Below are 27,143 nucleotides of genomic sequence, written 5' to 3'. Positions count from 1 at the left end.
TATTAAATAAATCCTTTTATTAACATTTAAATCCCAACTCGCGGTGCAATGTGGGACAGAAAACTGCTGCAGCACTGCTCTCTATGGGTGGAAGCATTGCACTTCTGACTCTACCTCATTTAGTGACATCACAACATGCATGTTGCCCAGCAAGAGGATGTAAAAACCCCAAAACAAAATGTTTTCTCTTGCATCAAAGAAAAATCATGGATTAAAGTAGTGATCAAGTAAAGTTTGATCATTTGAAAATTGGAGGATTAGGAAAGATATTTATAGTCTTAGCACTGACTGCAGTTATATGGGGGGAGTTTTTAAAAGTTTTCCAAACTTAACATGTAATCCAGATAACCACACTTATACACTCATCTGGACCTTGGCATTTTGAATCAAATGGTCCAGTGGAAGTGCAGTCTGTTACAGCAGCTCTGGCTTCCTTTGTATTTGCTGTACACAACACCAGAGGTTTCTTCCTGTTAAGAGGGAGGTTTTCTCCCTTAAAGAGGAGTTTTCCCCTCCTAGCTTATGTGGGAATTGTTGAATTGTTGGGTTTCTCTGTATAATGTTCTAGAGTTCTGCTGTAAGGACTTTAATGTGTTAAGTGCCATGAAATAACCTGCCTTTTGATTTGGCGCTATATAAATAAAATTGAATTGAATTGAATGTGTGTATCATTTATTTATAGGTGTATTTATAGGTGTTTCTGAGGGATTGAGCGATGTATATATTTCATAGGGTTTTCTAAAGCAATTACTCATTCTTTTCTTCCAATTTTATGCTGCTGCAACAGGTGCATTTTCCCATGTGGGAATCAATAAAACAGCATCTTACCTGATATTATCTTATCTTTATTCTTCAAATGATCACACAAATGTTAGTTTGAGCTTGTAACAATTGTAACTCAATGTTAAAGTTAAAACTGAATTTGCAACCTCAATCACTCTGGTTTTGTTGGTAATGGTGAAGGTCATACATGCCTCCGTTAACTTCTGACCTCCTGCATTGCGGGATGAGACATTATACCGTGGCGTCCTCTAGTGTATATGGGATTGGATATTAGAGAAGAAACATGGCGTCATAAAGTCTAACCACGAATCTAGATTATTTTTAGCCCGTCCTGTGGACATTAAAAGTAATTTAACACCAAACACGTGAACTGAGCTACTTCCCACACTTTAATTTGACGCGTTGCTTTCGCCGGATGTGACGTCGCCGAGGCCTCTTTCCTGTGTAACTCCGCGCTCCGGTGGCTGCTGCTGCTGTCCGTCAACATTCATTCAGCCCCGGACGATTTCTGCGTCCTGGATTTAAGTTTTTTGGTTTTTTTTAAATCTGTTTTTCTCTTGACAGTGCACTCGCTGTCCTCCGCTATGTCCATGTACCAGGTAAAGCCCATCTGCGGGGTTGACGTAAAGATTGACTTGCCAACCTGCATGTACAAGGTACCAAATGTCCACGCGCAGCGAGGGAACTGCTGCAGCTCCCAACACGCGCTTCAGGTAACTGTTAACTCATTTCATTTCGACAAGGCGGATTTATTTAAAAACACATTTTTTTTTTTTTTTTTACTCCGCTTCTATCTTGATGCCTGCAGTTTTGTTTTGTCTTTTCACGTATTGAGACGCGCTCATTTCGACTCGTTGACCGTATTCGCGTGTTATTAGCCGAGCTGGCCAGCTGGCTAACTGAGCTCGTCGGGAACGATGAGTAATCTTGACTTGTGGCTGATGCAACAATTAATGTACGTCTGCATTGTTCCAGCGAGATTATCAAACGACATAAAGTAAAAAAAAAAAAAAAAAAACAGTCTCCAATCTTTTGTTGACATTGCCATTAATAACACGATAAAGCAGGACTGTGCTCGGGAGACTCTTTGATCCAGCTGTGGAAAACAAGTCGCCCGCCGTTGTTTTTGATTTCATGTCACTTATATACTTCACATCATGGCCATGTTACAAATGAAGATAAATGAAACGACTCAAATAAATGTTCAGATTTTCAGACGGTAAATTACTACTTACGCGTTAATGAATCAGCAATATGACGTCATACATGACAGCGTAACACCCTCCAGGTACTATCTGTCTGCACTGTGTTCATTTACTCTTGATGCTTCAAGTGCATTTTGCTTTGTGATATTGTTTCTTGGAGTATTGCTTACAGTGTTGTATTGCTACTTTAACTTTTACTCACTCCAACATTGGTGTATTGTTACACACACCGGGGGCGAAGTACACATTTTGGGGGGATTTTAGACGTGAAAAGAAAACATTTCAGTCCCTGCAGGGATGTTAAAGTCTGGGAAGAGTTTGAGCTATGGTTTTGTGAAGCCAAGCTCTTTTCATTCATTCATTCATTCATTCATTCATGGCCTGCCCGTCATCTGTATCCAGAATTCGGCTTCGGCTTTTCGAGATGTTGCTCTGTGACATTATGATGAGGTTGCCGCCGTGCCTGGGGTTTTTCCCCCCATGGTTTGACCAAAGCTTTGCATACGACTGTACAATCTAATGATCATCTGATGGTATCAGACTTCTACGTAAGGTTTGGTCCTCAAAATGTCTTCACGAGAGGTTTTTCTTTGATCCGTCTCGTACTTTTGTGTGCGCACAGGTGCGGTTTAACTCCAAACCGGGAATGTGTTTAAGTAAGTTTCCACTCGTGCCTCGATGTTATTTTGTGCAGGAACAGTTTCATGTAGAGACACTAGCTCTCCCACGAATTGTAAAACTGCTGCAGAATTGTGCTCAAATTTCCATTCGTGGTTTCAGCCAGACTCAAAAGAGAGATTCTCTCTTGTCTTTCCAGAACGGCGAGGTGGACCCGGCCGTCAACGCTCTGGAGGCCCGGCAGGATGAGATTATGAGAAAACTGTACGAGCTGAAAGCAGCCGTGGAGGGTCTGGCCAAGACAGTGATGACCCCAGATGCCGACCTGGACGTGACGGTCAGCAGCAGCCTCTCTTCCCCCCAAAGCTCCAGCGCCACAACTTTTAAAGGCACCACAGACCTGGACGCACTGCTGGGCAAGGTGAGGGACTGAAAACAATGCCGGCGTCATCTGTACACCGTCATTAGCAGAACTGAAGGCAGCATTTATCTGCACTATTTCCCTCATAAGCGATGCACTGACAGCAGATGCTGTAGTTTTCCTTCCATTCTCGGAGCAGTCTCTGCTATTTTGTCCTGATCAAACCCGTCTAACTTGCACGGCCTGTTTATATTGGGATTTGTCTTGGAGCAGACATGAGGGTGTGGGTTAATAACCACCTGCTAATACAGGCTGCAATGTCCTAGTCATAGTAGACAAGGGTGATACCGTACTTACTTTCTTAATGTCACCAGGATCTCGGTGCCCTCCGTGACATCGTCATAAATGCCAACCCGGCACAGCCACCGCTGACCCTGCTGGTGCTCCATAGTCTGCTGTGTCAGCGCTACCGGGTGCTCTCCACCGTCCACGTCCACTCCTCGGTCACCAGCGTGCCACAACAGCTCCTGTCCTGCCTCGGTCCACGACATGCAGACAGCTACGCCCGCCACATGTTCCAGCTGGGCTTCACTCTCATATGGAAAGATGGTACGTCAAACACCGTACTCCTCACAGGCACAAAGTGTGCAAGTGGTTTTGGTAATTGGTTTTTCGGATATTATATAACTACTGACTATACCATTCACCATGTCAAGCAGCAAATAATAATAACAGCTATAATCAGACATAAAGCAGTTTAAGTAGGCGTTTGGCTACTTTACTGTGTGATTAAGAGGTGAAGCTTTTTTGAATGATGGTAGTAGATTTATTATCAAGAACAAGGTCACCTTTTAATGTGACTAAATCACCTTTTAAGACAATGGACTGTGGATTATATTATGTATATTTCACAAGGAATATACTAAAAGTCAAAGCTGTTGTGCAGGACTATTACATATAAATATACGGTTACACTCAAGCCTCAGCCAAATGAGTTTCCACTGTGCTGATTAAACCGGTCGCCACATGTTAGATCATTTTTTGTGTTTAATAATTTTTTTTAAATCCGGTGTGATGTTCCTTTGCTGGCCAGCTAATTTCCAGTTTAGTACCTTGCTGACTTAAATGGTAATCAAATAATTCAATCATGCAGCTCCCTCAGACTTTCTAAATGTTATCCAACTGATGATCAAATCCTGTTCGTGGAAGGAGTCATTTCACGGGTTTGTGATGCCGTTAAGACAAAATTTCTGCACTGCAGCTTTAATAAGTTTTCAGTTTCTATCAAACAATGTATTATTTAGTGTATTTTTGTTGTAGGGATTCTTTGCCGCTACAGAAGATTTGTATTCACGTGTAATATTTGTAATAATATTGACAAGACGAGTACAACTTTTTCAGTTTTTAGACAAATAATGCCATAAAGAAGCCCCCTTATTACGAAGGCTTTTCTTTTTTTTACACTGAAATAATCAAAGCTGGCATAATGCTGCCCCACTGTGGGATTTTTAGACAGGGGTCTGTGTAAAAAAATAAATAAAAAAAGAGTTGGCATTGTGGTGATTTGGCTCTGTCACCACCTGAATTCTGTGTCTGAACCACAACAGAGAAGTGAAATAACGGTGTGACATTTCTTGCTTCTAACAGGCTCCGGTAAAGGGGCTGCTGTTAACCACGATTAAATCTTTCTCCACCCTACCCACAGTTCCTAAACTGGAGATGAAGTTCAGCGTCCAGAACATGTGTCCCATCGAGGGTGAGGCCAACGTGGCGCGCTTCCTCTTCAAGCTGCTGGCTCCCTACCCCAGCGATCCCGCCCTCGCCACTCTGGTGGACAGCTGGGTGGACACGGCTTTCTTCCAGCTGGCAGAGGGCAGTGCCAAGGAGCGAGCCGCCGTCCTGCGGGCCCTCAACTCTGCCCTGGGCCGCAACCCCTGGCTGTCCGGACCGGAGTTCTCCCTGGCTGACGTCGCCTGCTACTGCTGCGTGCTGCAGAGCGACTCGGCCTCTTCCGCTCCAGCGAATGTCCAGCGCTGGATTAAGTCCTGCGAGAACCTGGGCCACTTCAGCCCGGCCAAGCTACTTCTGCAGTGACTGGGGCTGACAAAGGGAGAGATGGGTATTAGAATAATGAACTGTCCCAGCCATGTCTGGAACAGCCTCCAATGCTTCCCTCCTTGCCGCAGTAAGTAACAGAACTGACAAAGACTCCGTCGAAGCAACATGGCTGACCGTTATAATAACTTAAAAATATTTATCTCCGCCATGCTGCTTTTTCTATAACACAGAGATTCTAAAGCTACAAGGGAGGAAGCATGAGAGGACTGTGTGGACAAAGGCTCGGGGATGGATTAAATCAAAGGCACTGACAAGAGGTTGTTAGACAAACACACAGTTCACCTTCCACCCACTTTGTGCCTAACATGATCCTGTTCTAAATGTGTGTGTTAATGCCTGGTGATGGGTATTACCAAGTGTTTTAACAAGTAATACTTTGTACCATTCGTTTTCTGAAATCATTAAAACTTTGAATCAAACTTTGAACTCGGGTTTGTCGTATTTGACCCTTTTAACCATTTTAAACAGTATTTTACCTCGGGAAACCAAAGAAGTGGCATTTACTGAAGTGCACGTCTGTGTCCAATAGGTGGCAGGATTGACATTTATTGATTTCTTTTTTTTTTTTTTTTTTTTTTTTTTTTTTTTTAAGATTCATTATCTTAATTTAGCTCCTGATCCAGAGTCACACAGAGATGCAGCTCATCTCACCATGCATGAAGTGAGAGGATGGGAGTAAGGTACAAAAAAACCACAAGAACTTACATCTTTGGACAATCTCTAGTCCACAGGACTTCCATGTCTGTCCAGCAAGCGTGTCATGAACACGGGGAGGTTTTGGGAATATGACTGAATGTCATTACGGGCCAATAAGTCACATTTTGAATAGAATCTTTACACTGAAAATGCTGGATTTTAAGTTTGTAGCTTTGCATACATTTTTCATATTAAAGCCCAGTACTAGTTCATTGCACAGATTTTAATATTGCCAAATGTGTCATTTGATAAGTTGTAAAAACAGTAGCGATGCCAAAGATTTATCTTTGAAAAATAGTGTCACTCTTCTTCAGTTTGCCTCTCAAAGAGTTTATTTTTCAACTGTTAAAATCTTCTGTCCAGAACATGGTGACAGTTGTTGCAAAAGTCAAATGTCAAGGTTCAGTGTGTAGGATTGAGGCGGTTCTATTGGCAGAAATGGGCCAAAATAGTCATAATAATGTTTTCATTAGTTTATAATCACCTCAAACAAAGAATTGTTGCATTTTCGTTACCTCATATCTACATAGGCAGCCGGTCCTCTTCCTCGCGGCGCACCACGTCGCTGGTTCCAGAGGGACTTTCACATTTGCTTGCGAGTCTGGCAGAGAATCTACAGCGGAGGGGGGAGGAAAGGGAGAGGTGAGGTGAGGCGTGATCTGTCGGGAGCGAACTGCCACCTCATCACTAAATGTCACTAAATCCTCCACGCTGCTTCTTTAGGGAAACCTCGTGAAAACTGTATTTGTGGTATGGAATTGGTGTAGAAAATGAAAATGAACTGATTTATCACTTACTTGCTGTAAACTCTCAAATATTAGTTTGAACACAGCCCCCAAAATCCTGTATCTGTATGGCCATACTTACTATATAACCATGAAATGACAAAAAAAGAAAAAAAAAGAACTGCAAATATCGAACGAAAACGAATTGGTTCAGAGCGGCAACATTTTTTTTTTTTTACCTCCGAGCTAAAGAAAGATCGCTTCAGGAAACACATTTTTAGGACTTAAAAAAACGAGCAAATCCTGTAGAAAAAAAAGCATACTTTAAGCACACTAGGAGTTCTAATTAATATGGACCAATGCAATCATTGAATGTCGCACTTTAAATTCAAAACACGTTTTAGGCATCCAGCAGTTAGTGACCTATTTAAAAAGCATAATCACGCATCATAGTGGGTCTTTCTATCAAAATTGCAGTTCCCCTTTTCTTTGTAATTAGATCTTTTTTTTTTTTTTTTACTCCCTGAACCTGCCTTTCTGTATTCTACTGTATTTTCTTGTAAGGTGACAGTTCTTTTAAACTGCAGCAGTCCTCTCCCTACGCACCTTCAGTGTGTTCTTTCTCCGCAATCAGTTGCTCACCGTGTGTTTTTCTTCTTATCAGCTGACGTGCGGTTGAATAGAATCCCAATTCGCTGTCACAAGAATAGTTTGTGGATCTGAGGAGTGTCACAGCAGTCCACAGCTGGGGAGTGTTATACATCTGTGTCATCCTTTGAGAAGATTGAGGGATTGAAGGCAACCTGCAGAAAGTCCCATAACCAGCATACATATATATATATATATATATACATACATGTAATAATGGTAAAAAGAAGAAAAGGCGAATCCCAGGGCTGTTCATGCTCTCTGGGTTGGTTTTGCATTTTCACAAGTGTCATGTTTTTCGACAGCTCGGGTCCAGACAGAGTGTGTGAGTGAGTGAGTGAGTGTGTGTGTGTGTGTGTGTGTGTGTGTATATATATATATATATTCTCTGACAGCCTCCTGTTGGTCTCCAGGCAGCTGTCTGACGAGACAAAACCTCTTAGCTGACATCTGGGCACATGGCAGGGAATACACTTGGGACTCTGCTGCTCTGGAATTTTCCCGTTTGCATGCTCTGTATCGCCTTCACACACAAACAGGCACCTTTGAAACAGCAATCAGTATCTGTCGACCCAGTCGGGGCTGCATGCAAATGAGGCAGCAGATCCCACCCTGTCACTAAACTCATTACTTCTGCCTTCCAATTGGTTTTCATGGATACACAAATAGGCGAGACAGAAACAAAAAAGGGCTCTTTCCTTTTCTCTTTATATATATATATATACACATATATGTATATATGTATATATATATAATTTAAAAAAAAACGTACAGACAGAGAAGCATTCTCACTGGACAGCTGTTGTAAAAAAAACAACTAGCATAACTGGAAAAAAAAACAAAAACAAAAAACAGTTGAACCCTGTGGCTACTTCAAATCACAACAATTGCACAGGTAGAAAGATCCTTTTGTCAGTTCATTCAGTCCGAATGTCATCGTCCATGATTGTCAATTGGATATTTTCATTAGGCCGTTCTGGAAGAGGAGACATTATGCTACGCCAATCAAAACAGGCAGGGGGAGGAATATTAGAAAACACATCTGTGCCTAGAATGAGACATTACTCAGGGTTTTCCTGTGATGATTTTTCGCACATTATGGTTTTATTCTGAACCAATTGAAAGGCTTAGAGAGAGAGAGAGAGAGAGAGAGAGAGAGCGAGAGAGTCACCAGCAATGCGTTCACTCGGTGACCAAAGAACACACGCTGCTGTTGTATCTCAAAAGCTGAATGCGTTCAAAGTAGTCGTCCGTCAGAAAGTTCCTCTGTGAGGTGACCAGGTTGCCCTTCTGACTGAAGAGCCGCTGGACGGGGGCCGTGGACGGCAGGGTAGTGTTGTATTTTAGGAAGAGCTGCTTCACTCGGGGGAAATCCTGCAGGCACTCGAGGCTCTTCCCAGTTCCTTCAACGTACTTGCGGATCTCCTCCATCACCCCCCGCTGCTGGATCTGAATGGCCGGCTTCGCAGACCCGTAGCTGAAGAAGTCGTCCTCAGATTCGATGGTGGACAGATTGCGGCTGGTGTTCGCCTCGGTTACGGTGCAGGGGTCCATCTGGGGGGCCTCCGTGGCCAGCGCGGAGCACATGTCCTCCCTCTCGGACGCCGGGAGCCACCACAAGCGGAACTGGGGAGTCGTCGCCGTCGCAATCTTTGCCTCCGTGCTGGCGAACAGCTCCTGGAACCGCACGTCGATGGCCATCACGATGGCGTTGATGACATCGCCGAAGTAGTTTGCCGCGTCTTTCTGCTCGTTCAACTTGTTCTTCAAACTGAGCACAGTCGGGATGACCAGGCCGAGGTAACATTTCTGCTCCGCCTGGAAAAGTTCGAGCGCAAACGCCAGCGGGTGGAACACAGTCACGTACTCTTTCAGGAAGGCCATTTCCTCGGGCTGCAAGCGTGGGACCTCCAGGCGGGCGCAGAGCTCGGTCAGCTCCCGCTCGCTGAGAGAGACGATCTTCTGCACGGCACAGTACTCCACGTTCCAGCGTATAACAGCCGGCACGACCAGGGCCATCTTCCCTATCTCCTCGGCGGCGTCCATTCCCACCTGGAGATGGTGGCATTTGCTCCATATGGCAAACACCTTGGCCATTGCACTGTAATGTAGCTGGCACATGGGCCCCTGTGACACGGCCTGCCAGAAGTCCTCGGTGACGATCTTGTCCAGAGTGTGTGACGCGCAGCGCTGCACGGTGGGCAGAAACAGGAGCATGTCCTGTTCCGGCTCACCCTCCAGAACGGAGCTCACGTCCTCGTAGAGCCCAATGTCATCGTCGCTTTCCTGGCTGTCCAATGCGAACTCTCTGAACACGCTGATAAAGGGGCTGCCATTGTCAGTGACGGTGGTCTGAACTTTACTCTCAATGTTGTACGCCACGTGGATGTCGTGTATCCGCCCGGCGATGGTGTCGTACGTGATCCGGCCCTGCAGCCGCGCGAACCCAAGAGCAGCTGATTTCCTCTCCAGGGACTCGGCGTCTATCCAGTGGCAGGTCATCCCGAAGAAGCTCCTGCTGTGGGCTGTCCAGATGTCTGCCGTGGTGCACACGTACTGGACGTTGCCCAGTTTGGCCATCAGCTCCTCCCGCATCCTGGAAAAACTGTGGTCCACCTTAGTAAACAAAGTCACCCTGTCCATTGACTTTAGCCCTTCGGTCAGACCCGCAATCAGCTTCCTGAAGCCGGGCTGCTCCAGCACGTAGAATGACTGGCAGTCTTCCACAATGAAGCTGAAGATCAGGTCGTCAATCTTTGCTTGGGTCAGGCACTTGGAGATGATTTCTGCTTTCAGCTTCTTGAGCTGGCAGTGTCTGCTCTCCTCGCCGTTGTACTCATCTCTCTTCCTTCCCTTCTTGACGTCGGGCCTGGCATCGCAGCCCAAGTGTGTTCTCTGAGAAACAAAAACACCACCAGGGATTTCACGTTAGTCATGTCCACCAGTTTGTAAACTTCAACTGCAATGAAAAAGTCCGGGTAAACGCTTGTGCAGAGAAATACGCGTGTTTAGTTTTGTTCCAGTTGCAGGGGAAGAGCCTCCAGCGCCACGACTTGGTAATCAGCATGCAGCTACGAGGGGGGGGGGGGGTAACGTTATTAATCACGAGGGGAACTATTCATTCATTGACTCTTTTCAAACATTAACATACAGTGCGCTGGAAGTCACTCCGGGGATGTCGCCGTGTGCAACTTACGTCTAAATGCTTCTTTAGGTTTGACGTGGAGGTTTTCGATGTGGACAGCAGATTGACTCTCGGCAAACACAGATTACACTGGACGATGATATTTTTCCCTTGATCTGCCTTGTACGTGAAATGGTGGCGATAACGCCAACTACTAATGGCCGATTTGGTCTCGCAGCTCGTTTCGTGTTGATCCACATCCAATTCGGACGCCATCCCCGCTGTTATTGACGTCTCGAAATATTATAAAAGTACCGTAATCCGATTTAGTAATCGTGATTACATGTAAAGTAACGATGGCGGTAGAAGAAATCCTCGTGAAAAAGGGGCAGGCCTTTGTTCAGACATTGCCCAGAAAATCAAGAAGGAGATGACTCCGTCGTCACCGTCTGGTTCATCGCGTGCGCGTTGACAGCGTTACAGTTTATGGTTGACAGGCTGCAGCAACTACACGGAAGGGGCACAGTGAAGCAATGCGCATGCGTCTCCCCCCCCCTTCACACACACACACACACACACACACACACACACACACACACACACACACACACACACACACACACACATCCGCCCCTCAGTCTGGCGTCACCGTCCACACCTTGTTTTTACACTCACTGATGGCAGCGCTTTAAAACATGAATTTCCTTTTCCTCCAGTGTTGCAGCGAGGTGGCGCCACCCTCAGGGAGCAGAAGTAAAAGTGTCACACTCTTTTAATCAATTGATACATTGTTATAAAGAGGGAACAAAATAATAAAAAATAAATATTAAACGGCCATGTGAGCATCAAATACAGAAAAATAACCACGCGAAGGAAAACAGATAAAAGCTGAAACAGGGAATGGATTGTCAAATCGGATGCAATTACAGAACCTATCGCAATTATGAGTATGAATAAGTGCGACGCAGTTCACGTGACAAGACTAGACTTTACAGTGAAGTATATCAAACATCTTGTCTTTATAGTTAAACTTTTGAAATGAACTCTATTTCTATCTTCGTAGAACTTGTATGTCAGTAATTATTTCAAAAAACCAAATTGTCAATTAATTAGGTAAACCGAACTAAAACTAATGCTGACTGATAGAGCAATACATTCTACCTTTACTAAACTAAGTTTTACTGGCATCAAAAATATTGGACCTCTGTTGCTTTGGTTTGTTAAAATAACTTTTTCTGTAAATGTGACACATTCACACTAATTTGACAAATACATTTTTATTTATTTTTTTCTAATTATGAGGTAATCTGGAGGGGTAACTGAATCAGTCTGCTGACCAGATTTCTACAGAAGTAGCATCAAGAGTTGTTTTATTTTCTTTCTTTTTTTTTTTTAAAAGTCTGAGGCACCTTGCCAGCTCAAGCCAGCCAAAGCGTGCTCCTTAAATGCTTCCCCACTGTTATGAAAATGTTCCATCTGGCACAGAGACACATGAAGCATTTCTTAATCTGGCATTCACATGGGCTGAATTTTAAAAAATATATATATTTGCATGTTTAATAAGCCAATTTGTCAGCTGCATGATCAAAGTCAGAAGCAAGGGAGACACACTCACACAAACCTGTGTTTCTCAGAGATGAAGATTTGGTTGGTTATGTTTTATTTATTTCTCATTAACCATGTGATTGTTTATTTCCCAAAATTTGAATTCCAAATTATGTATCCTGGCGCTCTGCGGTGAATCTGACACATGCCATCTGCATCATTGCTAGTAATGAGCAACAGGTGTCTCTATCTGTCTGTCTGTCTGTCTGTCTGTCTGTCTGTCTGTCTATGAGCAACAGGTGTCTCTATCTGTCTGTCTATCTATCTATCTATCTATCTATCTATCTATCTATCTATCTATCTATCTATCTATCTATCTATCTATCTATCTATCTATCTATCTATCTATCTATCTATCTATCTATCTAATCTATCTAATCTATCTAATCTATCTAATCTATCTTGTGACAGTCTTGGGGAATATTAAAAACCTACTCCCTGAATGATTTACTGTGTACTTGGTGGTAACACGCGCTATAGCCGACCGTCTAATTACCTTTTTAATGGTCTGGTCCGCGAGAAATTGGTTATTTGGTGATTGTGCATCACATTGACTGACTAATGTGTCAAAGCCTTTCATTATTTCTCTTCCTCCAGCCCCCCCAACACACACACACACACACACACACACACACACACACACACACACACACACACACACACACACACCTCCAACCTCACCCCTGTGACAGCGACAGCTGACTATGAGTTCATAAATTCTGAATTCAGCGGGGAGTATTGAAATGTCTCAGATAAGTCACAGATTGTTTGGCTACTTAATATTCCGCAAAACATCCCACATGTTTTAAATGCGTAAGTGTTCTGATTGTAAATTGTAAACCCACTGAGATTTTTCCCCCCCCTTTATTTATTCAAAAGCACACCTCCTCCATTGGTTAGATTTGATGAGGGTGGGGTCTCACTTAAGAGCCGCTGACGCAGCCCTCGTTTGCAATGGGGTTTTTTAACAGAGACGCAGTTTGTGTAGGAACAGAGAAAAGTGTTTTGAGAACAAGATAAAGGATGAGAAACAGAGGAATGACGTGGTGAGGAGGTTTGAAATGTTTTGACTTGGCACGGTGTTGCTGTCGTGCTTCGAATCTGTGTGGAGCTTTAGGAGTGGGCACAACTAATGTCCTTTCATATTAACGGCAGCAACCAATAGCTTTTAAACTTCATTTGAACGTTTCAGACAGTATCCTTACTTTTTTATTTCTCTTTGTCGCTGCACGCCTCACTTTTTTAAATTTTTTTTTTACCACAGGAGCAGAGAGAGTGGACGCACCTCAACAAGTATGACCAAAGGATCCGCGCCTTGACGCGCTCTGGTGCGTGCATGTTGGGCCGGTGAGTGTGTGGACTAGTATGAAGCGCCATGGCTTGGTGTGACCGTGGGGTTCAAACGCTGCTGGCCACTGTTGGGGCTTTTGCTGCCTTCAGCCTGATGACTATCGCCATCGGCACGGACTACTGGCTCTATTCGCGGGCATACATCTGCAACAGCACCAATGTCACCACAGACGAGACCCAGCCCAAAAGTAAGAAGGGCGATCTCACTCACTCCGGGCTGTGGAGGATCTGCTGTATCGAAGGTAAGCCTGCTCCAAGTCTCGTCTCACTTTTGTGGGTTTAATGGGACCTGCAAACATGTGCGGTTCTCTGTGAAACAGTGAGACCAAAAGGCACTGCTCCGTATCATTTTCATAGAAGTTTTTTTTTTTTTTTTTCCCGAGGAGTCCTTTGTTTCTCAGTGCGCACAGTCATTGGAGCGCACAAAAGGACACACTTCCTTTACGCATGACATATGTCTCTGTCTGAGCATAGGCGCTCAAAAACAAAATCCATCATAAGAGCGGAACAACTTTCATATAATATATAGCTTAGGTCAGATGGTAGAAACGGAGATGTACACAGGTACGGATAAAAGTAACAAATCTACGGGCAAGAAACCCACTGAGCGCTCATCTCAAGCTGTCTGCCAACTGTTCACACCTCATGGTTCAGTGATAGGACCACACAATGAATTCAGCTGTATAGTCCGCAAAAGAACGCTATGCCAAGCCGGCGCGTCTGAGCCCATTCACTTTTTTAGCCGGTCTGTGCCAGGAAATGTGCGCGCTATAAGTCTACTTTCATTCATGTCCTCATTGTATCCGATGCTGTTGCTTAGCAACATCCCTGAAATTGCTATGGAAACATGCCCGGTGATTTAAAAATAGATGACTCTGGGTTCACATCATGTCCAAGCAAAATCTAAAAAATATATTTATTATTGTAGAGCATCAGGTTAACATTTCCTACTTCACAGTCCCAGCGTTTTGGAAAGGGTTTTTGTGTAATTTTACGGATTTGAAAAGAAGGTGCGCTGGTAGTGACGACTTATTTCAGAGGCAGACAAATTGACCAATCTTCCTTCCCACCACCCCTTCACTTCTCGCCTCGGCTATCAATGAGAGTCGATGAGATTGGATGAATTTGTTCACAAGCGTCTGTCATGACGCGGAGATTGACGGAAACGGGTTTAAATAGATAAACATACAAGTCAAAATAAGGAGACAAAATATCAACTCGGATATCTTACTTATTTGAATTGGTTGTGAGGCTTTTTTCAAATACAAAATGACTGGGCCAAATGTTTCTTTAGATGCACTGCTTATATAGAGATACAACATATTCCCATATTTTGCTTTATTTAATGCAATATGTACAGAGTCTATAATTTTTTTTTTTCACATTTTCCTTTGACTATATTGGCTTTTTTTTTTTTAGAGACAAGAAGTTATTTTATTAATGACAAGACATGTATTTGCACTTTATTTGTCATGGAAAGGTATCTGAATCTGTTTAGGTGATGTTGTTTTGGTTCTTCTCCATCCAAAGCAGCTGAAGGTTTTGCCCTCCTAAAAGTACAATTGTAATTTAACACTGAATGTAACACCTTAATTTCCCTTGCAAAATGCATTTGTGTTGGATCAGATGTTTTCCCATGTTTGCTGTTTATTCTGTGAGTTAGTGATCTAGTGTTTTCAGATTGTCGTTGTGAGTGATCACACTGCTTTAGGCTAGTCCTGTTGTGAAGGTGGACACTTTGGACAGATGTGAAGAACATCTTGGTGTGTCATAAAGAGATAGTTTCACTTCTGTGCCTCTGTCTAAAACTACAGGCTGCTGCACGATGGCTATGTTGTCATGGAGACTAATAAGTGTAGAGGGGAAGACAAGAGAGGAAGACTCACACCCCCCTCCACACACACACATACACACACACACACACACACACACACACACACACACACACACACACACACACACACACACACACACACACACACACACACACACACACACACACACACACACACACACCCTCTGGTCATAATGACAAACACAATGGGTTGTTGACGGGGACGGCTCGGTGTGTATCACAGCTTGGGGAAAGCATCATCATGTTTTGCTGAACAGATTTCAGCGACAACATGACAACCTCTCAGCCACATCACATTCCTGTAACACACATAGCAACCGTTCAGTCCTCTTCGGCCCCTTCTCTCTTCCCAAGACCCAATAATGAATGTGTTTAGTGTTTCTATGCACCTTGCTCGAGCATCAGCTCCCAAATGACAGTGAAGGAGCAGGCAGGAAAATATCAAACCAGGCTTCTTTAGCGTGAGGTCAGCACTTCCCTTATTTATTCACTCCATTCAGTCCTTTGCATTTCACAACAGCTGTTTTTTTTTTTTTTTTTTTTTCTGTAGTGGTTGTTTTCCAACATGAATATCATGAGGCCAGGGTAGCACCCACAAGTGCATTGAGTGCACCTAATTTGCGTGAGAATCGGCAAAGCATCAGAGGTATTATGTGCGATTCCAATAAATGAAGCCAGCTTTGAGAATGAGAAATAATCTCATAAACGATCCAATTAGCAGATACATATTTGCAGTAATGTCCCAGCTGGTGGTGGATTGGTGTGAGTGCATGGGGGCAGCTGTTTTTCTCGGGGTCAGTGGATGTGTGTGTTTGTAACGAGGTGGCATGAGGGTCACTTTGCCATTCTCCCTATGCTCCACAAGTATGTAATTAAAATATAACAACTGAGAAGCCGTGCAGGGGCACTAATTAGCCAGCAGGCACCAACTTCCAACCCCGGCCACTCCTTCCTCCTCTCCTCCACATGATGTCTACTCTCTCTTTTTTTCTCTCCATTTAACTCATCCACTCTTATCATTGTTTTCTACATCACAGCCTTTGCTATTCTAAATACGATGACTTCATATCACAGTCCACATTCAGGAGCACCAGTAATCCTCTGGGATACATGTACTGGCTCAAAGGAAATACAGCAAGCAGCGTTGGCTGAGGTCTCTGCTCTCCGATTGCCCATCTATGTAAAGAATGAAATTGTCAAATCTGTTGCTGGTAAAGTAATTTTATTTTGATGGAATAATGTGACCATGCCAGAAGCTTTTCTGTGGTAATTACATGATCCACAGGTGGGCGGGGCGTAGTGTCTTTGAGGTCTCAGTCAGATCGAGTCAGATCCACCCCTCATCCCTCCCTTGCTCCCTGGTCACTTCTAGCGCCAAAAAACGAAGATGGCGATGGCCAAAATGCCGAACTTGAGTGTTCAAAATGTCCACAAACCAATGGGTGATGTCAGGGTAAGTTTCCGCTTGGTACAGAAGATGTGAGAGTGGCAACAATTTTCACATCTAACTCTTGGAAAGAGAGCAAACAAGTCTATTTCTCAAATGTCAAAGTTTTCCTTTACTTGTCCAAACGTAACTTGTTTCACTGTTGAGGTCATGGCCAACACAACTTAATATAGACAAGGAAACTGGCAGTTTTCTTCAAATCTAATATAAAGATTTATTCCACTGTATATCCTGGGACTCTACTGGCTCTGCAATTGCCAGAAAGCTTTAAAAATTCAATGTTGTTTGGGACCTGATTATTACAAAAAAAAAGTAAAGAGAGGGATAAAGGATAGAAGTCTTAATCATAATAACAAGTTGAATTCACGTCATAGAAATGTTATGATACACACAATAACACTTGAACGTAACAGAATTAGATTGTAAATAATAAATTACGAGAATGTATTTTTATCCATAATACTTTGAGTGACACTTGAACTTGTCACTTTTTTAAGAAAATTTCAGGTTTCAATCACATACTTCAAAACACCTTTGATATAAAATGCTAAAGATCATTTATTATAATCCACATTTAAACACTTATAAGCATCAAGTTGAGAAACCATTACATATGTAAATTTCTAAGTAAGTGACAATGCATAACAGCCTTCATGGGAGACTACATGCGGCAATAGATCTCAGTTTGCTTCCAACAACTTGGGTACACATGCACACACGAACCCAGGCCGAGCTGTGTTTGAAGAAATTGCAGCCTGGTGACAATTTAATTAACCAACTGTCAGTCATATAAACACTGAATCACTGATATCTTTGCCAAATTGCTTTTCTTTCATACTCACTTGGACTGAATAAAAAAATATATATTGGAGGGGCTTGTTTGATTACACAGATGCTTTTATATTCTGTCCTGGCATTCCCTGCTTCCAAAGTAATAAATGTATGCAGCGCTGAGTCTGTGTGAGTTGCGTGTGCGCGTCTGCATTTGATATCGAGCCACAGTTACAGTGCTCTGTCTGCTCGCAGCTTTATAAAAACCTAATCATCCCACCTGCCGTAAACTTGAGGGTGCTCTCACTCGTCAGTGTTCACACTTTCCATCGCATATCTAAAAGAAACAAGGATAAAAGTAAAAGACCAGAGCAGCGTGCTGCAGCTCCTGTTTGTTGTAGACCTGTTATGTGTGGCATTCCCGGAAGTATATCACTCACTGGAGGCTATGCAGTTCTAATGTTATAGTATTGTCACTTTTGATTGGTTTACTCATCAATCTATTTGCTGAGCTATTAAGGTGTGAAAATGAGGAAGTGAGGGCATTTGTCGCATTGGACTTATTGCCATGACATACTGTACCCATAGAGACACCAGAGTGAGCGAGTGGTTGCTTAATGAGAATGCTGTTGGTGTTCTCCTCTGAGGCTGCTCTCTTATTGGCTGAGCTACTTTAATTCAAAATAATGACGATGTTGCCGGCAGCTCTAAAACTGTGACAGCTGGTTCCAATGCAGTGTATGTATGTGCACACATGTTTGTGTGTACACATGTGCACGTGTCCGTTTGTGTTCACTATCATGTACTCTTAAGTGGTGACAGATCTGTGAAGTGGAAGTGGGCGTGCCAGGGAAGTGCCATCTCTTATTCAACGCGTATCAAAATACAATGAAAATGTCAAAAGCCTCCTTGGAGATTGTTTATGTAAATGGTCTTATTAAAGACTAGCAGGGGTTGCCATGGAGAAAAGGAAGAGATGCTCAGCATGGGGCTTTGCAACTCCAGTCAGGTCCAGGTAACCCATTATTCCCCATGTAATGCGTTGACAGTGTAAGATGAATTCCCTCTAATTTATTGATAAGCACTTTCTTGTTTGTCACCGACACCTTACACAGATTGTGCAGCTGCCCTTTATTGCATCAAGATACTCGTTTTGCTCTTTAATGCTCTCTCTACCCTTCCAGCTTTCCCTCTTGCTGGTTCGCTGCCCTCCTCTGCTTACTGTCTCCCCTTTAATGTGGCCTCATATCTTTTTTTCCCCTGTTCCCATCATTCCTCTGCTTTCTTTGCTTTTATTGTTTCATTTCCTTGCACCTTCTTCCCTTGTTTAATCTCCGCTTTCTCCCTCCACTTTCCCTACCAGCGAGTCAGTAGGTTATTCAGACTGTATTTCATTTTATAGAGGGTCCATCTCACAGCCTGCGCACAAACACACACACACACACACACACACACACACACACACACACACACACACACACACACACACACACACACACACACACACACACACACACACACACACACACACACACACACACACACACACACACACACACACACACACACACACAGACAAAACAGAGGCATCAGAAAGGCTTGAGTATGGTTGGACTGAGGATGGAAAATATTTTGTCATAATTAATAGTAATGTTTTGGGTTCACTGTGTGTTTTCTGTGCAGTTTTTAAAACGTGTAAAACCAGCTCAGTTTAATGGAGGAGACGCAGACACACACACACACACACATGCACACACACAAATGCACACGTAAAACCTGCAACAAGCTCTGCCGCTGACAGGATTCGGTGTTTACACCACAATTAACAGAACAGAAAAGGTGTCTGTATTTTTGTTATCTAGCCATGTGAGCCAGAAGTCTCACATCCCTGCTTAAAATAGTCCAAAGCCATTTTTTTTCCATCAGTGACTAGACACAGAAACTTGTGCTCCATTTCCACCGACTGATTTGACACGAATTAATTTGATGTCCCTTATTAAGCAGCAGACCCAGTTAATGGAAGCGAGCAGTGCCCTTAAAAGCTGTGCCACAGACAATGATGGTTGTGTCGCTCACCTTTGGGCACCTGAGAAATGGAGTTGACCGGTATCTGTCTGCATTTTGTTAATGGGAAGGTTGACGTTTATACAATCGGTCAGCTCTAATTTCTTCTGCCTGTTAGACCATTAGAGCTGAAAAGTGACTGTATTTTTGGTCTGGGTCTTTATTGCTTTCAGAGACAGACAAAGCTTAGGCTCATCCAATTGACAATTCTCTAACTCTCCTCCCCAAACAGCAATTGTACAATTCATAGCAAAGAAACTGTAAATTATATGAAACTTTGATTTTGAAGTGTTGGGCAGGTAAAAGTGATACACAGCTTTTAAGGAGTTGGGATTGAGTGTTCTTTTTAGCCTGTCCAAAACCAAAATACACAAGTGCGACAGAGGAAGGAAAAGTTTATACTGCATTTGTTAGCACATCTGGCTATTTACAGTATTCACAAAGTACTATTGTTGAAACTAAACTCATTTGTGGGGTTTCAAGTTATTTCAACACGAGCCACTTTCATAGTAGGAAATCCACCATGTGAAAATCCACTGTTTTAAAACATGTAGGGAAGCAAAGCAGCCCAACGGAGTTTTATTAGAATACCATTAGAATTGATCCTATTTAAGAAGTGTGTGAAGTTCGTCATAATTAGCGTCTGAATTCTTAAGTGCAAACGTGTTTTGTGAGGTCGCAATGACCTTTGACCTTTGGCCACCGAAATATAATCAGCTCATCCGTGAATCCAAGTAAACGTTTGTGCCACATTTGAAGAAATTCCCTGGAGGTGCTCCTGAGATATCACGAGAATGGGACAGACCTAAAAAACCTCCGGCTACTGCTGTCGTTGGCACGGAGACGTAATAAATGTCTGATCCTACATTTTCCCTACAATGACTAACTAGTTCTACAGTGCAATACAAGAACAGCGCTGTTTTCTTATTTCTATGGATAGCCATGAAAAGCATAGCCTGCACGCACCCTTCACTTGAAATATTGAATAAGTCAGCGATATGCTATTTTAAAGCAACTGATGGAGCTAATGTTGATACATAGAAAGATACAGCTGTTAAAATCTGGCAAGAAATTAAAATCTTCTTTTTTCTACCTTCATGTGAATTCAGCGACCCATTTCTTTATACCTGAGTAAGACTGGTAAATCTAAAGAGAGGTAAATGTGACACCATTGTCACTTTAAACGCCGTGTAGCAGAAGGATTGACAGGTGTAACAATAGTAACTAAAAGTGGCAGGGCTTTTCAAATGGTCAACGGGATGTACACAAATGCTAAAATCCACACATATACACACATTGCACAAACTGTAGATAGTCTCATGTACAAATATGCAAATCAGGCCAGAGCACAGCCCACCTTTAATATCTTGGATACTGTGTATTGAGGGGTATTCACAGCTTCAGTGGTAAATGAGTCAAAGAGCTTACCACAACTGCACTGAGCACATCCATTAACCCCAATGCTAACCCCTCTTTGTCTGGACAGGGTGTTGTTTTATTACATTTCATTTAGCTGACGCTTTTATCCAAAGCGACTTACAATAAGTGCATTTCAACCATGAGGGTACACAACCCAGAACAACAGAAATCAAGAAAATACAATTTCTTCAAGAAAGCCAAACTACAAAGTGCTATCAGTAAGTATCATGTTATACTCCTTCTCAACTACAGCTACGGGCTTCTCTGAGCATTAACCTACCTCTCTTTCACTCCCTCGCTCTCGCTTTCGCTCTCTCTCACCTTGGCGTTAAAAACTTCCACCAAACAGCCTTTTGTTGTTCAAATAGACTTCTTATTCCTTGTGGCATTCAACCATTCACCTGAGCTGGAATTGGTCACGCACCACAGCCCATCAAGTCCCTATAGGCAATGCAATCTTAATCACACCACCGTATAATCCCACTAACTTTCCTTGTCAAATATGTGTGCACTGAACTGTGATCTTTCCACGATTCTCAGTGAGCTCTCAACATTATTTTATGTCAAAGGTGAAAGTCTCATCAGTGGGGGGGAAAGTGAAAACCAAACAGTGTATTAAGGTAATTCAGGGAAATATGCTTTTGCATGCTATGTATCTAGTTTAAACTAACCAGTGAAATTTAAGAAGGTTTACTCAGGGAAAACAATGGTTTTAGAAAAAAGATTTACCAAGCCTCTAAAAACAAGCTACGAGGTCTTTTATCAGTGTTAAACAAACAACCCTTTCCTGACAGTTGACCAAATAAACCTTAACGGAAGACAAGGAAAGGCTGTAGTCTCCCTTTTACATCCTGCTGCTCCTTCTTTACCGAGAAGCAGCACTGTTAAAACATGAAAAATAACCTCAGGTCATCTGACCTCCCACTTCATCCTCTTCTATATCTGAGATCGGAGCACAGGAGCGTCTTACTCTGGTGGACACAGTTTACCAAACCACTGACTCCAGCACCCACACATCCTTCAGACTGCTCAAACCAAATAGAGATGAATTCACATCAGTTGGGTAACCTGAATAGCCTCTTGATGTGTACAGTGGACTATAAATCATCATATATATGGAGACTCACTCTGGTGGTCTTTGTCCTGCAGGCATCAATCAAGGCAGCTGCTACAGAATCAACCATTTCCCTGATGACAACGACTACGACACAGACAGCTCGGAGTACCTGCTCCGTAAGTGATCCCCACTCGTCCTTTTCATGTGGCATTGTTAAAGCTGTCAGTCCTTTATTGTTAAGAGCAAACCGGAAGTCCACAAACCTTCAGCGTCATACTATTGGATAATGAGAGCAGTCTCCACACAGACAATACTCTTTTGTACCGAGGCTGATATAAAACGCAAAACAAAGGCAAGGAGTAAATGTGACAGCATTCAGTGAGACGGGTTTAGAATATGTTCAGGGTTGAATTACAAGCATCATCAAACAACAACCCCACCACATGATATTTTCAACAATGTATTTTCTATTTGTATCTGTTTAGGTATCTGACATTGTTATTTCTAATAATTATTGAGCCACTAGTTATGCTAATTGTTTTAAAGCAGTTAAGGAAATTAAGGGTATCTTCGTCAAACCCGACTACAAGGTAAAGTTCATTATGTAATGTTTAATTTGTATACATTTTGATTGGTTCTCTTCATTAAAGCATGCTATTCTTTGCTTATCAGTTAGCTTCACCCTCCCAAAAGATACTGTAACTTGACCCTATGCTTTTCAACATAAAGGAAGCAATGTCTAAATACTTTGCATACCATTTGCAGCACAAACACGCACACTTTTTTTGTTTTATTTATTTCGTAATTATTTTGAGTGTTTCAGGTGAAGCAATAGCAGCTTTTTGCCCCCCTCCCCCTCCCCCGAGTTCTTATTTTATATTTTTATATAATAGAAAATATGAAAGACAAAATTTCACCTTTCGCGAACACTCAAAAAGCATTCAGCTGTATAAAATCATTGTTTCAGCTAGTCCAAACCAGCCTTCTCCATTTAAAAATTAAGGTATTGTCACTGAAAACTGGTTGAAAAATTACCAGGCTTACACATAAGGTTTGATTGGCTTGACATGCAATGAATATTTATCATCATCATTCGTCACATTCATCAGCAGAGGACCTTTAAAGCACAGCTGACTCATACCTAATATGCAGAGAACAAAGAAGACTTATCAGACTTTGGACAAAGTCCAAGCTCAGTCCATTAGCCCGACTAAATGAAATGAGGTGCTTTATGAAAGACATTAGAGTTGAATGAGCTCATCCATCTTTGGAAACTTGTAAAATGGCACAGTGATTCACTCTCGGGGTGGTGAGTGTCATCTCGAGCTCTTGTTGCAACTCAAAGCTGATTACCAAAGCTTTGTCAGGACAGTATAAATGATAATGGGGTTCTCAAAAACAGATGAAAGAAGAGGAGGGAAAGAGGAGATACTGGTTAGACAAGGGCTCGAAAAGGTTAATGACTTTTTTTAAATTTCATTTTTAGAAAAAGTTTTGTTCAAACTGAAATCTATTATATAATTAAATACTGTATATGTTTCTACCACGGTGTACTAGGGCAACCTTAAAGAAAGAAATTAGAAGAGATGAGATTTTTTTTGTTTTGCTTTTGTGAAAAAAGCAAAAATTTTGAGAATAAAGTAAAAAAAAAAGAATAAATTTGAAATGTTTAACATTCAACATCAACATATTGACTTAATTCTCAAAATTGTATTTCCACGTTATTCTCGAAATGTCAGTTTTATTCTCAAAATTATGTAATTTTTCCTCAAAAGCAAAATAAAAATAAAAATCTTTGACGTGGCCCTGCTACCCAGTCTTTAGAACTATTCGTATTATGCTGAAGTCATTTACAGCGAGTCCTCCCTCCGCTGTGTCTGCAGGTATAGTTCGTGCCTCCAGCGTGTTCCCCATCCTCAGTACCATCCTGCTGATGCTCGGCGGGCTGTGCGTCGGGGTGGGCCGAGTCTACAACAAGACAAACAATGTCTTCCTCAGCGCCGGCATTCTCTTCGTCGCTGCAGGTGAGCTGTAAGAAACACTCGCTGTCAGCCGTGCTCCCGGCAAGGAGCAATCATGCATGGCCCGGGGGGGAGGGGGGGGGAGATTGTACCTCATCAATGGTGCAATCATAAAGACGAACTTCAATCTCCAGTAAGGGAGGTCAGGATCTCCATTCATCACACACAAGTGATGAAGACAGACAGTGTGTCATTAAGGGCCTCAGTAGTGATGAGAGACCTGTAATCATTGGCTGATTAACAACTTTACTCAGCGTGTGTTCATCATTGTTACCTCTAAAGTCATGGATGATTGATCTTTGTTGGCTCTTCCTTCTCACTTTTCCCTTCTCCTTGTTTGTTTACATAATTTGATCCTCTTTCACTTCATCATATGCCCTCTCTTTTTCCACATTCTCCACCTTGTTTCTGTGTCTCATTCTCTCGTCTGTTCCTTGTTTACCAGGCCTGAGCAACATAATTGGCATCATCGTCTACATCTCCAGCAATGCAGGAGACCCCAGTGATAAACGTGACGATGACAAGAAGTACACTTATTCCTACGGCTGGTCTTTCTACTTTGGCGCCCTGTCCTTCATTGTAGCCGAAACTGTGGCCGTCCTCGCCATCAACATCTACATCGAGAGAAACAAGGAGGTCCGCTGGAAGGCGCGTCGCGAGTTCATCCGCTCGCTCTCTTCCTCCTCTCCGTACTCGAGGATTCCGAGCTTCCGCTACCGCCGGCGGACATCGCGCGCTAGTTCTCACTCTACAGAGGCGTCCCGGGAGAACTCGCCGGTGGTTGGTCTGAAGCGGGCGCCTTCTTCCGGTGGGCCCTTGGATGAGCTGTCCATGTACGCCCTGGCAAGGGACAGCGTGACGGAGCACACGTACAGCCCTGAACACGAGGCAGCTGCCGATTTCCTCCAGGTCCATAACTGTTTCCCCAACGATTTAAAGGATGGGGTGAATCGCAGGACCACGCCAGTGTGAATGCTGAGCTCAAGGTTCACCTGGATGAACAGGAAACAATGTGAAATCAGCGGGCTGACCTGTGGCAGCCTCAATACGTGTGACAGCCTGTCATCTGAGAGAAACTGTCCATTTTGAAAAGACCAAAAGGAAATACAAGGACATTCAGCTGGACAGACGATAAGCCAATGAACAGAACCTGAAATGATGATCTGCTTTTAGAGATCATCAAAGCAGAATAGAGTTACTGTTGTCTGTGCTGTAGCCAATCCAAAAGTAGTGTTATCTTTCAACCGTGCCGAAATGCTTAAACGAGCAGTGTGTTGATCACAACTCTTGTTTGTGTCGTGGTCATTATGGGTAAAGTCGAGGGTGAAGTGTTGACGTGTGCCAATCAGCAGTATTCTACCTGTAAATTATATAACAAGGTGCTAAATGAGATGTACTATTCAACTTGAAAGTGTTCCATTTGTGTGTGACGTTAAAGTGTGGACTTCTCTCTGAAGTTGTACTGTTCTCATTTGGTTTTGCCTTATACTCTCATGACAGGTTTGGAAGGGATAACAGTCTCTGTTTCAGCGCTGCCCTTTCAAATAGCCTTTTAAACAAACATAAATTATATAAGTCTTTATAACGCATCTTTTTTTCATAAATGTGTGGTTAGGAGTCTTCACAAAACTGTTGATTTGCTGAGATATAATGTGTTGAATGTTTAGTATTTTTGCAGACTGTATAGGTCAATCATCCAATCCTCCAAACAATATGAAAGGTCTGTCTCCCTTGCTGTTTCTTCCTTAATCCTATTCTTCTTTGACATTTATCAGTGGAACAAAATGTCACTTTTGTCTATTCCGTGGTCTCTTTTTATTCACTTCCATATCAGTCTACCATCCTTCCATCACACCCCCTGATAGATGTGACATTGTGTATGTGCCTGTCACAAGAGAAGAGCAGCTGACAAAAAAAAAAGAAGAAAAAAGAAGGGTGCCCAGAGCTTTGAAAATGGCACAGGTCAGGACTTCCTTCTGCTCTGAATGGAGTGTCGGCATCGAGTGTTTAATGGATAAGGATCAGAGCCACACGGAGGACGCATGTCTGTGAGTCCATCTGACAGCCTTTTAACCGCCTCTCCCATGTCAAACAGAGACTGCAGACAGAAGAAGAGGGAGCTGTGTGGAACTGCGTCTCTGAAGGATTCGGCTCTAAAAACAAGACGTGTGTCCGTGTGTGTCGACTGTGGCCCTGAATGTCCATCACTGCTCTTTCTTTTAGGTCTCTCAGGAAATAGAGTACAGTGTTGCTGTGGCAGGTTGAGAGGCTTTTGAGGTCCTCTCCTTGCTTTTCAGCAGTGATAGGACCAGTGATAAAGATAAGTCTGGTGAAAATTATATTAGAAAAAAACAAATGCCATAATCATATTTAGTAAATGCTGTGAGTGTTTGCTTGAGGTTGCCCATAGGACCACTGAGGTGGGTCTCTTTAGAGGTGAGCTCAGTGAACCACAGAATAGTATTTGATTGTATTTAGTGCGTCTGATATCCATTTGAAATAACAATTCATCCATCCAGCTGAGCACTTGTAAAAAAAAAAAAAGAAAAAAAAAAAGCCATCAGTATGATCTGTTCTGAGTGTGGATCCTTCACTTTTATATCACAGTGTGGAAAAAAAAAATCAGTTTGTAATGTAAAGCCGTAAAGTTGTATATAAAAGTACAATTAAAAAAAACCACTGAATGTGCACAGACATGAAGACGGGATTCAAAGCATTATTTTACCGAACAATGTCTCAATAATGCCTAAAGAAATCTGGCAAAAGTGATGTGATTCAATTTATCTTTTTATATTCAGACTAACACACACTGGTTTTTGCTGTTTTCCAGTCAGAAAAGTGAGACGAGCTATGTTTTTTATTCCGTGTGTATGCGGCAGCTGTACTTACTGTGTATGCTCATATTGATTTATAGCTTACTATAGATATAAGCACATTCTCTTTTTCCGTCCAGAAATAAACATTTGAGTTTGATATTCGGAGGGGAATTTAAGAAATAGATCAAAACAGAAAGTAACTGAGGAATTGTTATTGTAACAAAAAAAAACACTCTTCTCCTGCTTTACTTTCAAGACCAAACTTACTGAAATATCATTGTAAAGGTTTTTGCAGTGCCTTTGTTTTATTTATGATCTTCTGTAAGTCCTGCTTTTATTGTTTCAATTGAAAAAGCATTTTTATTTAATCTGAATTTACTTACACTGTTTTTCTCTTTATCACATTTTAGGTACCATCCCAAACATATTGTATGTAGACAAATAAACAAAATCAGGGTTA

At 42.5% G+C, this 27,143-nt stretch overlaps 3 protein-coding genes across 8 annotated transcripts; 2 read left to right on the top strand and 1 right to left on the bottom strand.

Moving 5' to 3' along the window:
* The first annotated feature begins 1,231 nt into the window (after nucleotides 1–1,231).
* Nucleotides 1,232–5,511, top strand: aimp2 (aminoacyl tRNA synthetase complex interacting multifunctional protein 2). 2 transcript variants are annotated; one of them, XM_069713571.1, is made up of 4 exons: nucleotides 1,232–1,382; nucleotides 2,806–3,027; nucleotides 3,342–3,576; nucleotides 4,673–5,511. In XM_069713571.1, exons 1-4 carry the CDS (start codon nucleotides 1,368–1,370, stop codon nucleotides 5,059–5,061), a joined length of 861 nt encoding a protein of 286 aa, XP_069569672.1. In that variant the 5' UTR covers nucleotides 1,232–1,367; the 3' UTR covers nucleotides 5,062–5,511. The 2 variants fall into 2 exon arrangements, with proteins under 2 accessions (XP_069569672.1, XP_069569671.1); XM_069713570.1 differs by having other exon boundaries at nucleotides 1,232–1,496.
* On the bottom strand, nucleotides 4,204–10,749 carry zbedx (zinc finger BED-type containing X). 3 transcript variants are annotated; one of them, XR_011311567.1, is made up of 3 exons: nucleotides 10,351–10,749; nucleotides 7,113–10,049; nucleotides 4,204–6,394 (listed from the first exon to the last, which is right to left on the bottom strand). XR_011311567.1 is itself a non-coding variant. In XM_069713569.1 (2 exons), the coding sequence occupies exons 1-2, from the start codon at nucleotides 10,552–10,554 to the stop codon at nucleotides 8,337–8,339; spliced, it is 1,917 nt and encodes a 638-aa protein (XP_069569670.1). In that variant the 5' UTR covers nucleotides 10,555–10,749; the 3' UTR covers nucleotides 6,740–8,336. The 3 variants fall into 3 exon arrangements, 1 of the variants encoding a protein (XP_069569670.1); XR_011311566.1 differs by having other exon boundaries at nucleotides 7,149–10,049; XM_069713569.1 differs by lacking the exon at nucleotides 4,204–6,394 and having other exon boundaries at nucleotides 6,740–10,049.
* LOC138629692 (voltage-dependent calcium channel gamma-4 subunit-like) lies at nucleotides 10,018–27,143 on the top strand. 3 transcript variants are annotated; one of them, XM_069713574.1, is made up of 5 exons: nucleotides 10,018–10,081; nucleotides 13,148–13,475; nucleotides 21,939–22,022; nucleotides 23,730–23,870; nucleotides 24,313–27,143. In XM_069713574.1, exons 2-5 carry the CDS (start codon nucleotides 13,259–13,261, stop codon nucleotides 24,837–24,839), a joined length of 969 nt encoding a protein of 322 aa, XP_069569675.1. In that variant the 5' UTR covers nucleotides 10,018–10,081; nucleotides 13,148–13,258; the 3' UTR covers nucleotides 24,840–27,143. The 3 variants fall into 3 exon arrangements, with proteins under 3 accessions (XP_069569675.1, XP_069569673.1, XP_069569674.1); XM_069713572.1 differs by lacking the exon at nucleotides 10,018–10,081 and adding an exon at nucleotides 12,850–12,929; XM_069713573.1 differs by lacking the exon at nucleotides 10,018–10,081 and adding an exon at nucleotides 12,850–12,937.

Source organism: Brachyistius frenatus, unplaced genomic scaffold (genome assembly GCF_029030835.1).
Source record: "Brachyistius frenatus isolate BFR_SWC_R1_liver_20210118 unplaced genomic scaffold, ASM2903083v1 Contig_119, whole genome shotgun sequence".
Taxonomy (NCBI): domain Eukaryota; kingdom Metazoa; phylum Chordata; class Actinopteri; family Embiotocidae; genus Brachyistius; species Brachyistius frenatus.
The sequence above is the reverse complement of the archived record's forward strand: the minus strand, read 5'-3'. Positions and strand labels throughout refer to the sequence as shown.